The sequence below is a fragment of the Panicum hallii genome, chromosome 5, assembly GCF_002211085.1.
Source record: "Panicum hallii strain FIL2 chromosome 5, PHallii_v3.1, whole genome shotgun sequence".
In the NCBI taxonomy this organism is placed as follows: Eukaryota; Viridiplantae; Streptophyta; class Magnoliopsida; order Poales; family Poaceae; genus Panicum; species Panicum hallii.
The window spans coordinates 39,336,010-39,350,125 of NC_038046.1; the positions used below are offsets into that span (position 1 = coordinate 39,336,010).

General features: G+C 46.1%; 1 protein-coding gene across 1 annotated transcript; it reads left to right on the forward strand.

Annotated features, from left to right (window-relative positions):
* The first annotated feature begins 5,352 nt into the window (after positions 1–5,352).
* Positions 5,353–10,806, forward strand: LOC112894330 (E3 ubiquitin-protein ligase RFI2-like). Its single transcript, XM_025961997.1, has 6 exons — positions 5,353–5,799; positions 7,484–7,665; positions 8,132–8,181; positions 8,696–8,724; positions 8,818–9,208; positions 10,113–10,806. Exons 1-6 carry the CDS (start codon positions 5,541–5,543, stop codon positions 10,594–10,596), a joined length of 1,395 nt encoding a protein of 464 aa, XP_025817782.1. The 5' UTR covers positions 5,353–5,540; the 3' UTR covers positions 10,597–10,806.
* The last annotated feature ends 3,310 nt before the right edge of the window (positions 10,807–14,116 follow it).

Below are 14,116 nucleotides of genomic sequence, written 5' to 3' on the forward strand. Positions count from 1 at the left end.
TAAGCGGTAAGCCTAGTAACCAATCGGCCCGGCAAGTGGGCATACCTCCCACCACTCGTAATTTGGTTTTTCTCACGCACCGACGTGTGGGAGTACGTTCTGCAAGGCAGACAGGAATACGGGTTCATGTAGTCGCGCTACAGACGTATGTCCTGCACAATTAGTGTGCGTACGGTCCTGCAAGTCGCTTGTGGTGGCCTGCCCACGACCCGGAATGAGAGGCAAATGGTTGCTTCGGAACGATCTTTGGATGTTCCAAGCGTGTGTGTTAGGTTTACCTTGCAAGGTTGAATTCAATTAAGAATCGTCTGCTTCTCACGAAGATTGAGACTGCTTATTCCTTCTGCCACATTGAGTAAAAAAGTGTAATTATTGATGGGATAATCTTGATGGATGATAATCTCTATCTTGCTTGTTTAGTATAGGTGCTTACCTAGAATAGTTAATCAAGCTAGAATCTGAAAGCTAAAAATTGAAAGTAGGTTATATTTTTCGTTGCTTTTCAGCTGAAAATAAACTCAGAACCATTGCAAGCCTTCATGAGTCTAGTTATGGGCTAAAATATACCCAATCCCGGGTAAGCCTTGCTGAGTATTAGTATACTCAGTCTTGCTAGTTATATATTTTTCAGGTAAAGTCTTTGAAGACCCTACTCTTCCCCTGTCTTGGCCCTGTGCTCTTCCAGATGGATGGTCCGTGGAATGGGATCCGTCCCCGGCCAACACTGTTGATACCGAGTGATGTCGTGCCCGGTCTTAGCATGACATCCGTCTTGACGATATGTTGTAAATCATCGCGTATGTTTTCTGCTGCCAAAAACCATAACTTTAACAGTTGGTAATAATTTCTCTAAGTTTGAAATTTCGTACTACTTTTAGAAACTCTTATAATGTAATTCCCTGTGATGTAAAATATGATGGTGACTGTATCTCTGGACTCACCTTCGTGTGAGGTAACCTTATTTGATCCTGTATCGGTGGTTTATCGAAACGCTACCCGACAGGCCAAGAGATTATACCGTTTGAAGTACGTTGGAGCCCTCTGGAATGGACTTGCGTACTTGAGCCGGTATAATTCAGGTTGGTTCTGCCACACCAATAAATATAAATGGATTTATCATGAAATATATGTTTATATAGTATAATAAATGGAGGATACTTTTTCTATAAACTTGATCAAATATAGCATAGTTTGACTTAGAACAAATAAAACTACGATTACCTTACTTTTTAGACAGATCCAGAATCATGTAATGCTATGGAATCCTAAATTAAACTCCCTGTTATGAAACTAATGAAACTAGTACATAAGAATCAATGGTCTCATTTTGATGTCACAAAGCTCACGAAAGCAAATTACTTTGGATTATTTTGAGAATCTGAAGGCTGAACAATTATAACTGCTTCGGCAGCGGGAGAGGGAAGTTGTGTGTGAATTGCGACATGGGCAACAATGAATTTGTGGGTGGGGGTGGGGATCCTAGGGATGCGGAGTAGGGAGGGAAAAAAAGGGAAAAAAAAAGAGGAAGGGGAGCAGGGTTAAGCTCGGTTGGTCAGCCCGCGTGGTGCAAGACTGGCAACCAGAATTCGAATTCCGTGGATCACGTCTCTGATAGAGTGCGGGATGAACCGCTTGGAATTTAAATCTTGATCCCCACGCTATGTTCTTTGGATGGTAGGAGACTAATTTATCCTTTGTTGTTTAAAGAAAGGAAGAAGGGGAGGATATGGAGAAGGAATCCTCTTATGTCCAGCTCGTGCCTCCGGCGCCACTGGACGGGGACATGCGGTCCATGCGGTGCTACGGAGACAAGAAGAGCGCACGAAATTGGCGCGGAAGAAATATTTGGCTCCCGTAAAAAAGAGTTGTGCGTGCTGCGGGCAGTTCTTTCTGGATGCAGATTCAGTAACTTTCCTTTAGCAAGTCACAATGTAACATTCCCATCCATCTCCACCCTCTAAGTCCAATCTGATGGTTGTCCTTCATTTTGACAAGAAGAAAAGAAAACCTATTGCTGAGCCCACCTGCCAGCCTCACTGTTTTCTTTCTCCTCCGTGACTCTGTGTCTCATTCATGTCCGACGGGCGGCGGCGCGACCTGCATTCCGTCTGTCCCGTAGGCGCCACTTCAACATCCGCGGCAGCTCCGTGTTGCCAGACCAAGCCAAGGCCCCCCACTCCTCCATCCCTCTTCTCCCTTCTCCAGTCTTCATGCCGTTCTTCATCGATTGTTACTGCCCGCTCTCCTTCCCCTTCCCAATCGATGCACAAATTGACCACCTTGAGGTCAAAATTAGATAGTTGTGTTGTAGGATAGGGAGGAGGGCTGTGTTGTGGCGCTATGAGGACCAAGAACTGTAGCTCGGCGATGGCCAGGTGCTCGATGGATGGGTTGGCCGCGGCGTCGAGCCCCGCATTCAGATACATGAAAACGGAAACTTCGCAGCCAGCGCCGGCCTCACCTCTCGTCGCGCGCGGCGGCGGTAGAAGATGTCCCCGCTCCGCCAGACCTCCAGGAACTGCAGCTCCATGGCGCGCCGGCAGCCTCGGCGGCGGAGAGTGGAGAGTTCACGAAGCACCCGATGGCGGCGGACGGGCATGGCTATGAGGCATGAGAGCTCCTCCAGGAGGCTCGACGCTGACCCTCCTCCCCTCTTGGGCTGCGCGAGCTCCACCTCCTTCCCGGCGGCGCGAACGAGTGCTCTGGAGCGCTCCCAAGGCGGCGCCGGCTGCTTGCTCCCGTGAAAAACTAAGTCCTAGAGCTCTTCTGATGCTCGCACACGCTGGAAGTCGTCGGATTGGCTTTGGACGTCGGATACACAGGGTAAAGGTACGTCGTGACATGCTGAACTGAATCCGATTCCGACTCCGTTCTTTGGTAGCAGGGACCCAATCACCCAAGCCATAGCCAAACAAGTGGCCGTTTTACAGAGAAACAGCAGCTGCCAGTTGTTTGGCCAAGGGCTACGTGGGCACGTGGTCCAAACCGCAGACCAGCGGGCGCCGCAACTTGAAGGCCCACCGACTCCCAACTGCAGCTCCTGGTCCTGGCCTGCAGCCAGCGACCGTCACGGCGTCCTCCGTCTCCTCCCCCACGAGATCCCGACTACCGACGCGTGGGCTCCGCACCCGGGCCTGGCCGGCCTAGACCAAGACCAGCGCTGTGCGGAGTGCCACGGCTCCAGCAGCCGCCCGTCCGCCGAGCGGTGCGCAAGCCGGCCGCGGATTCCAGTTGCCGTTTCATCACCCCCGCGGAGCCCGCGGAACCGGCGCCGTTTCTAGGACGCGAGCCACGGCGCCCGATCCGCCTCCGACGGCCGCGATCGGCGCGACCCGGGTCTCCGCTTCCGTTTCACGGAGGGGGGGAGGAAACGGAACGGGTTTCTTGCATCCCTTCCCTCCTAGCCCTAGAGCCCCTAGGCACCGGCGGTGGTTGACCAGGAAACCAGAGACGGCAGACGGGTGGGGGAGGCCTTCCCGAGGCGCGGCGCAGACCAGGCTGCGACGCGACGAGTTGACGCGAGTCCCATCCAGTGGCCTGGCCAGACCAGGCACCCCGCCCGGCGTTACCTGAGAACCTGACGGCACCCAGTTTCCAAAGACCGAGGCGCCGACCGAGGCGAGGCGACCAAGCAGGCCAGGCCACCGACGGAACCCCGCCGCGTGCGCGGCAGCCTGCGTTAGCTAGCCGCGCAGCCCAGCAGCCCAGGGCCCAGGGTCAAACCGAACCGGAACCCACCACGCCCGCCGCAGCCGCGCCCGGACTGGACCCCGCATGTCATGCAGGTGGTGGCGCCCCGGGCCCCACGTGTCATACGGGCGCGGTGCATGCCCCGTGGTGCAGGCTGGCTGGCCGTGGCCGCCGCCAGGCCCCGCGCCCGGGTGCCCGCCACGGCTCCGGTGGCGTTTCGCTTCGGCGCAGCGCGCCTTGGCTTGTGGCCTGCGTGACCGACGGCGCGTGGAGTGACATCAGGCGTGCAGGCGCGCGGGAGCGGGCTCGGGGGGCTGCCGGATGCGGGGCGGGCGGGCGGGATCTGCTGCTCCGGTGGGTGGGCGGTGTCATGCTTTGTGTGACGGCATTAATACTTTTCGGTCTATATTACGGGAAAGGTTTTCGGCTTCTGCAGGTAGCCCCCTAGGTTTTGAAATAATACAGGCATGGTCTAAAAGCAAGGAAAATGAGAGAGTAATTCTCTTCTTTTATACAGTAAGAAAAAGTGAATTGGGCTGGACAATACAAGTTTTTGAAGGCAAACTAAGCAGTTTAAAATATTTAGGTGCCGGAATAGCTATCCTTTTATCGTTGCGGAAAGATATTTACAATGTGCAACTCTGTCAGTTTACTCTTAGTATTTTAGCAGAACATTCGGACACCAACCAACACGGTGGCAACATTGCACAAGTGCTATAAGCTATGTGTCATTGGGACATTTAGGACATTTAGACACGTTATTATCGTCATCACTCTAGATTGATATATTTATATTAGATTTATATATCTTTACCTTGTAATCCGCATTAATTTCCGATGAACAACGAGAACTATAAAAACCCATAGCGGGGTTCTTTGTCCCCTCAAATTCGTGCTCCTCTCCACTGTGCATTTCTTGAGTGTCATTGCGATCCCCACCTCGATGACCTATCTCTCCCTCAGCTTTCGGCGTCGTCGCCAACATCCCACGCCACCTATTTCTAACCTGGACCAGGATTGTTATCGTCGGGTTCGTATTCGCTCCACCTATTCTGCATCGTCCATTGTTTCCCAATCTAACTCGATTCCAAGATCTCGACCAATCAATAGGATACTTCATCCGCAAGCTAGCATGTGCGCAAACAACTACAACCTCACCACCTTGTCGCGCGCGTCGACAAGTGTTGGTTTACTGTCGACGGATCTTGAGTTACCGTATCCTCGCCACCTCGTCACGACGTCGGCGGATCTTTAACTCTCGTCGACACATCTTGAGTTATCGTATCCTTACTGTCTTGTCACGACATCGGCGGATCTTGGACTACCGTCGACAGATCTTGAGTTTCCGTATTCTCGCCACCTCGTCGCAATATGGGGAGATCTTAGACTTCCAACGATAGATCTTTAGCTATCGTCATCGGATCAAGATGTCAACATGTAAGTCTATTAATCTTTGTAATATGTGGCTACACATTGGTATTTTTTGAAAATATTAAATTTTATTAACTAGTAGAAAAATAAAATTTACATTTCAATTCCAATTACAAGCACCAGGGACACCATTGTAGAAAAATAACAGCAGCAAAACCACATGGCTGAGGCCTCCTTATCTAATTATCACGCTTCCCAGCCGCCCCCGTAGAAAACCGCAATTCCCTTCCATTTATTCCCCTCCCCCGTCTTCTGATTTCTGGTGGACGCGAAACCGATAGCGGCAGAGAGGGAGGCACAGCACGAACAGCTCGTTGGTGGCATCAAGCGAGCTGGGAGAAGGCCACGAGCGCTCGCGCGACCGAGATCAGAGCTTCTCCTTCGTCGCAGTGGTGGGGAACGCGGCGAGCGCTTCCGTGATGGGCGCGGGCGCCCAGGAGGATGAAGAGGAGACGGCCATAGTTGCCGAGGGAGGAGGAGGCGGAGGGGAGGAGGAGCAGGTGGCGGCGGAGGGCGAAGGGGAGGAGGAGGAGCAGGTGGGGAAGGGAGGAGAGGGCGAGGGCGGGGAGGAGAAGGCTGCGGCGGTGGTGTCGTGCTCGATCTGCCTGGACAGGGTGGTCGCCGGCGGCGAGGAGAGGTCCACCGCGAGGCTGCAGTGCGGCCACGAATTCCACCTTGGTGAGCGGCTTCGCTGCCCGGATATCTCACGCTCGTTTCTTGATTGTGCCACGTGGCTTGGGGAGGTGGGATGCGGCGTAGGGAGGCTGCTTCTTGAATTCTTGCGGTGGGATAATTTTGGGGTTCTGTTAGTGGGACTAGAATTGGGAAAAAAAATGGAATTTGGGGATGGATGTCAGCTTAGATGATGATCTGAATGAGCACGTGTGATAATGTTTACCCCAATTACAATCTTAACTGCTGGTTTTGATGAAAATTGCATGTTTGGGGTTTAATATTGTTGGTTTGCCTTTTGGTTATGCTGTGGAATTCATATAGAAATACCATATGCTGCGATTATGGTTGGACGTGGTAGGAGCATGTCCTTTGATCTAACTTTGCTGATATTTGATCCAGGTTTTATCAGTTAGTGTATATGCTCGTGTTTCTTGGCCTGTCCAAAAATTTGGATGTGTCATTGGGAGAAGATATCGCTCCATTCTGTTAAGAACTCTGTACTTTGGAGGCTTTGTTTCAAGAAAGCAAAAAAGCTTTCAGTTTGATTTTCTTGATTTTCTCATTAGCATTCTCTGGCTGGTGAAGGACTTGGTGTAATGGTGTCATTCGAGAACGATTTTGGGTGCACTCTTTCTTTAGGTTTCTCAGTTGTGTTGGTGACTCCCGTTTCCTTTTGGACTTTTGCATGAGATATATCTTTTGAGAGTGAATAGAGTAACTTTGCATTAGGAATTGGACATGTCTGTGATCTGTAGAAATTATGGTGATGAAAATGTTAAAGTTATATGCTGAACTTGACACTGTCTTGGGGGATTTTATCTCCATTCAGTGTGTGCATAGTATCAGTGCAAATATGTCTGTGTAATCTAGATCTTTGAGAGTTATGCATGTTTGAATCTGCCATTTTGTTTTGTTGTGATGCAAACTTGAAGAAGTTTCAGAAAAAAACTATAGAGGGCTGAGGCCATTTTATTTCTATGGCTTGGACTTCTTTGACATCGGCAGGAAGTAATTTGGAATTAGGTAGTTTAACTAGATATACTGTGCCAATTTGGTCTAATTTTTCTTGAGATATGTTTGTTTTAGTTTCATGAATTTGCCATGCGCCTTTGCAAAAAATATCCAATGTAATTATAACCACAAAATGTTAGTGCCCAGGATACTCACAGCACACCTTTATTGTTAAAGCCTAAGAATAGTCATGTTGTTAGGAAGTATACTAGCTACTAGGTAATGCAAACCTAAGAAATGTTCCTGTCGGTTTGGAATACTGACAGAATATGTTGGTTTGGGATGAGTGACTGAAAAATGTTTTCTGTTAAGAGGCTGATTAGTAGATAACAAAGACTGTTCATTACAAACATTTAAGACATGAGGCAAAATCAGTAACTGATAGTGCTGCTAACTAGTTCCACTTGCAATGCCTGTGATATATTCTGTACATACCTTTGCACCTTGGATCAATCATTCTGTTATCTTTTGTGATCACTAGTGAACTGTTATACAAACTATATGTAACAAATCCTTTTCACATTCAAGGTGAAACATGGTGTTGTTTGCTTAGTATCTTTTTGAATCCATGATGCTGTTATTGCTGAACTTGAAAGTGTTTATTCCACATTATAAATTTTTGTGTGTATATAGCACTTAATTTACTCTAATTTTTTGTATCCTTTTGTTTCATCAGATTGCATTGGTTCAGCATTTAATGCCAAAGGAATTATGCAATGCCCCAATTGTCGCAAAATTGAGATGGGGAATTGGCTTTATGCAAATGGTCCCCGATCATCACAGGATGCAAACAATGATGAATGGGGCTATGATGAAGACCTTTATGATGTTGCTCACTCAGATATGGCAACCTTTGTGGTAAGAAGTTAAAGTTTCTTAATTAATTTTTGCAGACTGCCTCTGTTTTTATTTACAAGGCGTGTTTCGTTTTATTAGGACAAGTCTTCGACCAATAATTACTCTATCGATATTTCATTTATGTGATACAAAAGTATACTCTTTAGAAAGTATTTTGGGATATGAATCTTATGACATCAAAATTGTGTCACAAAATTATGTAGTAATAGAGTAATTGTTGGTCAAAGGCTTGTCCTAACAAAACAAAATAAACCTTATAATTTCAAATTGAGGGAGTATATTTTTTATGGGCTTTCTTCATTGGGACCAGGAACCAATATCTGTAATAAATAAAATACCGCAAAGTCATTACAGTTACAGTTATTTTGCATTACACTTTAAAAATCATTTATGGTACCATTTACTGTCTGATTACTTGCTAAATGATGGCATTCCCTTGCTTATTGTGATTTTACTGCTTATGTAGCCACTTCGCATCCAGTGGTGTCCAGTTGGGCGCTTACCAGCTTTGTTCGAGTATGTTCCGCCTCCAAATTTTCTACCTGTTGATTTGTCCAATTTCTCCTTTAAATGCATGGTTGAGATTATTTATTTGTGAACTTTAGTGGATGTTTATAACTACATCACTGCGGCTGTTATCCTTTACATACCTGCTTCTAGAAAGTTACTGCAGTCTTCAGAATTGTATTGTGCCATACTGCCATCAGTTGTTGGTATCCTTAGTGCTGCTGTTTTAGAACTTGACTAGACTCTGATGCAGATCACCTCAAAGCACAACAATCACTTCCTCATGTCTATTTTCACCAATCATACTGATATAGAAATATATCTCTAATGTGGTATTAGTCAGTGTGCTAGTGCTTAGTTGTCTGTGCCCGTCTATGCCTTTGATGCTGGGAGACTGCAGAGCTGCAATGGTGCATCTTGCTTTAGAAATTACCACCTTTTGTTTTAAGTTATTTGTATGATAGAATTACTTTTTTTTAGTTTTTATTCTATTTACTCATATTAATGTTTCCTCTTCTAACAGAGAATTAGAGACTGCACCGCCAGCTACTTGTAAGTTTTTGTTTGCAATACGACAATCACTGATGTTCCATTTACGTAATCACAATTGTTGATGTTGAAAGTGTTTGAATATTGATAATGCAGTTAATGATTTTATGGGGCCAAACTTCAACTCAGAGCATGTGGCTGTATCTGTACCTGGCACAGCTCATCCAGGTCCATATCTCGCTTACTTTCAGCCTGTGCCGCCACCAGCACCATCAAGCTCCCATGTTGCTGAGAGAACAATAGATGGTGCTGCATATCATGATCACTGGAACCCTCTGGCCGGACCATCAGATGGCCGACCGGTGCAGACAGTACATCCCATTGATTTCCATCATAACCCCTGGGCACACATGCCGCACTCCTATTCTCAATCCAACAACAATAATGGTGTAGCTGAGCAGCCATTACTCCCTGTGGGGGCAATGAGGGTTGGAGGGGTTGACAGTGATAGCCAACGAGGATCTCTCCCATCATTTTATGGAAACGGGTAAGATCCTTTTCATTGCTCACCCTGTTATTAGCTTACTGTGTTTGCCTTAATTGAAAATAGTATGCTACCTATGTTTACAGAAAATGCATAAAACTGCACATTTGAAGACCTTCAATACTTTATGATGTTCTGGCTGACATGACCTAGTTCTGTAAAAGTACCTTTACCAATTAGGCAGAGATGTGGATTCATGGTTTTTATGCGATGCAATGTTTTGCACATGTGCACTGTGGATTATGAAATATGTACAGGACTTTTGCTGATATGTGGAAGTGATTTAGGTACAATTGCATTGTTAATTTATTTGAGAATTGTCTAGAAAAGCGATGGTTATGGATACCATTCAGGGGCAGAATGCCCAAGGCAGCGATGCTTCAAAATAAGGCATGAGGATACTTTCTTGACACTTGACATGATTTAGTCAGGCAAACTATATTAATCTTCAATGATTTCTGTACATATTTATCGCATAAGGAGTATGCGTGCTCCACTTGACAAGTGGGAGTACATACTTACAGGAGTTATACGTACTTAGCTAGATTCCTGTCTGATTGGATGGTCACATCCATTTGTAGCTATGATTAAGTATGGGGATGGATTTAGTTTTGTTCAGACCAGTACATTATCTATCAGTTTTGTTCTATTGGTTTATCTTGGTACATCATATACGATAAGACACTGATACGATGGTACCCAGAACTGGAAATTAGGGATCCGGGCATGCCATTGTTTCTTCAAAGTTATTTTCAGATGATATGATTGTTACATCTGGGTCTGCATCAATGTCGTCAGCTGTATAACAAAGTAGTCATGAACTAATGATGCATGGTTTAGTATGCCTGCTTTCTTATACAACAGTCTTGGATATCTTGATGGCCCATATATTCTTGGTTTGTTGCAGGTCTGGAACACCTAGGATCCCAAGTGTTCCTCCTATGGCGCCACAATTCATAAGAGCACATCACAACATAAATGATCAATTTCAGCAGAGTTCTAGCTTATTCGCTGGGTCACAGCGATCAGGAGGCATGCATCCATTAGGAGCTGGTGGGCCTGCCGTGCCACCTCCGGATAACACCTCCTTTTGCCTGTTCCCACCAGCTTCATCGGGTCCTAGTACAATGGAGACTGAGGATGTCAGAGGAAATCAGTTCTACGCCTGGGAGAGGGACCGCCTCGCTCCGTACCCTCTGGTGTCTGCAAATAATGAAGGTACCTGGTGGAGCTCTTCACAACAGCAGCAGCCTCATGGCTTACCTGAGCCTGCATCTGCCTCAAGAAGGCTGCCCGGGCAGTGGATTGGCGGCGCTGCTAGGTCGCCACCACAGGAGAATAGATTGCCAGACAACTCACCATTCCGTCCAATGCACATCCCTCGGATGTAGCGCAGCGCCAGTATGGCCTAAGTTAATAGTACAGACTTGCTGTTAGTTGTAAAAAGCGGAAACACCGTTGTAAGAAAGTCCAGTTGGATGGTAAACCTTGAGATAATGTGCAGGATGCTGAAGAAAATGACCTGAGGCGAAAACGTTTCGACTTGGGTTTATCGGATTCGATGAATTACATATTTCCAAGTCAGGCTGAGGCTTTTCAAAGAGTTGCATTTCATGATATGCTTGCTGCATCGTGCTAATTAGTTTATTTGGATGCGAATGGAGTAACCTTTTAGAATGCCAGTTTCGCTCCCTTGTTATCCCATTTGCTGCTTAGCTCCATTCCCCAAAGGACGTTAGGGTGTCTTTGTTGAACGAGAATAAACAAGTTCAAGGGTAGACCTCAGAACATTGTTAGATTGGGTTATCATCCGGTTTACTGTCTAAAAAATTTCACAAAGCTACACTTCTTTTGTTGCAGTGGCGAAACTTCACACTTGTTTCCATTTCCATTTCGAAAAACATGACTTTTGGGGGTCAAAACTAAATTTATTTTGGTACATTTGCAAAGCTTGTTTCCATTTTAAAAAAAACATGCTTATTTTGGATCGAAACTACACTTCTTTTGATACATAATCACAAAGCTGCTGATGCTTCCATTTCGAAAGGCATATTTCCTTTTGGTTTATTTACCATAAAATTGTTCTTTCTTCTATTCCACAGAACTGCACTCTTCGTAACAAATTTTGGCAAGAATATGCAATGAAAACCCTGGTCTCCCATGGCACACACACCACTAGTGTGACATGTTGTTCTGCGGTATTCAATCATAATTGTGGTTTTGTGAGAATTTGTTGCGGAGATAATGTAGTTCTGTGAAAAAGAAACAAAAAACTGTAGTTCTACGGTAACTTACCCTAGCAAGAAAATAAGCCTAGTTTGGTAGCATTTGCTAATTGAAGATAGAGAACCCCAATGTAGCTTGGTGGTATTTACCCATTAGAAATACAGAACTCATTGCAGATGCATAAATTCCTTGTTATCTCTCGGTGGGCCACTTTAATCTGCATATATAGATTACACATATGAGTCCCCAGCGAGGGCGCATGAAACTACAAATTATCTTCAATTTGCTATTGAGGAATACATCGTATACCAACACATGTGCTTATCTTCAGTTTCATCATTACACACATCTCGCTGTGGACTAATATATCTATCATTTAAAGAACAAATAGCTATAAATGTGAACGCCTGTGCTCAGTCAAAAACCCAAACATATGTGGGTTACGTGGGTAAGTTCCAACAAAAGAATCCACAATCCAAGCGGTTTGAGAACCAAACATTGCTTGGATAATTGGTGCCATGGTTGTATCTCTTACCCACCACAGCTCAAACCTAAGGCCCCTTTGGAACGGAGGGAAGTTATAGGAATTTTAGAGGATTCAAATCCTATAAGAAATTTTCCTATGGGAGCCTTTGGAGGAAAGGATTGGATCCTATGATTTCCTTTGAAATTCCTATGGAATGGACTCTTCCATGTCAATTTTGAAGGAAAAGAGGCATGAGATCCAACCTCATGTTTTCTTTCCTTTGTATCTTGGAAATCATGTGTTCTTCCAATGTAATCTTCTTTATCTTCTTTGTTTCCTTTTTCGTTTCTTGAGAACTGCTGGACGTTTTGCTTTTTCTTGTTTTAATACATAACCAGTAGGGGACTACCCTCCCATTCCATCAAGAAATAACATTCCTGTGTTTCGGAATCATGCATTCCAATCCTATATTTTTTCCCTAAGATAAGATTTGAAGCAGATTGGGAGTCTTTTGTTTACGTCTGCAGGCGGTCTTGTGTATGTTGACATTGTGCGCATGCGTGTGATGGTATGCATGTGAGCCTTCGTACCATGTTCCTAAAAAAAATGAATGGCGTGCTCTCTGTCCAACAGAGAACTAAATGTAACAAACTATAGCATTCAACCAACGTCTCCATTTGATTTTCAATAGACCTTTTTATACTGGAGGACCTCTTTTATGAACATGGTTAAGCAAATTTCCATTCTCGAATCTCGATCTTCTCCTCGCTAAGTCTGATGAATTGTGCCGATTACCCATGGGCCCTTCATGGCCCGATACGATACGTCTGGTCAGGCCCAGTCCAACCGATGTTCCATTTGCCTCCGCTCGGCAGGTCCCCCTCCCTACAAATTGAACCCTCTCGTCTCGCTGCCGCGTGACGTGGCGGACCCTTGCTTGGCGTGGATCGATCACCGGGGCGCACGATGCTGCGCCGCGAGCCCACCCGCATCGAGCTCTGCGCCTCCGACCGCGACGAGCTCGACGACCACCTCCGAGGCCGCGCCGCCGCTCCCGACACGACCACCCCGACCACAGCCTCGGCCTCAACCCCGGGGACTCCGTCCCCGCAGCCGGGCAACAGCCTCCTCCGGGTCCTACACCCGCCGCCCGCGCCCTCCAAGGCCCAACGCCTCGGCCTCTCCAACCCCATGTCAGGCTCTAGCAGCTAAGGCCCCATGGAGGAGGGCGAGATGATCAAGCTCCGCCTCCCTCAATCCGACGACGCCGCCACCGCGGCCGTACGCCGCCGTCCCGCACATGCGAGCGTTCTTGATTGATTCAGATTTTGGGGTATACGATTTTGTTTTGGTGGCATGGGAACTCAGGCCCAGCCGGGATCAGGCTAAATGCCCTCTCCAAAATTTCTGGCATGGAGCACTTATTTGGCTAGCATTTCAGTAGAATTGTGCCTTCGATAATATTCATGTGCGTTATGCGTGGAGCACCTTGTGCTCTGCTCTCACTGTTCAGTTTTCTCAAAAAAAAAAAATTTAAGATCTGATTTGAGTAGCATGCCCACTTTATTTCGCAGTTGAATAAATCTGAAGAATCCATAGGCTCGGTTCTCTCAGAATCCGATGCTATGCCACTTCGTATGTTAGAAGTTTGTTCTGCAGTATTGTTGTCACTTCTAAGCTCCAGTATCATATGCATTGTCTGTCTTTGACTGTCAGTACGAAAGTTACCACATTGTAGAGATCAGTGTACCTTATCCTTCTATGGTGAATAGATACCTGCCTCCTGCAACTAGTATGGCATCTGGAAAACTTTTTGACTCATTGCTCGCTGTTTATGATTCCTCGGTTCGCTCTTTACTTCAATTTGTTGGCAACCATGCTTAGCTTAACCATCGTTCATGATCAGCCCTAGCACTCTGAATTTCCTGCTGAGCTCGTCTGGTTTTTACCGTGGACATCCAATGATCTGGTTTGGCCATGTTCTAGGAGTATTACTATCTCTGAGATAACTATCAAAGCCAAAGTCACTGCAACTCTGTAACGAATCAGTATCCTACTTTTCTATCTATCTAACTCATATGCATGTGTTTGGTTTCGGGACTACGTGGATCGGATTGAACCCAATCCAGTTTTTTTGGTTGGGTTGGTTCTATTTTATGTTTGGCTAAAGGATTGTGAATTTTCTGTACGGTTCCAAGAATATATAGATGTAGATTGAG

Excerpts from the sequence above, each read along its gene's own strand:
- LOC112894330 (XM_025961997.1), top strand. The coding sequence starts at position 5,541 with ATGGGCGCGGGCGCCCAGGAGGATGAAGAGGAGACGGCCATAGTTGCC. Across the intron at positions 5,800-7,483 it reads CGGCCACGAATTCCACCTTG|ATTGCATTGGTTCAGCATTT; the intron begins GTGAGCGGCTTC and ends TTGTTTCATCAG. Across the intron at positions 8,182-8,695 it reads CGCTTACCAGCTTTGTTCGA|AGAATTAGAGACTGCACCGC; the intron begins GTATGTTCCGCC and ends CTCTTCTAACAG.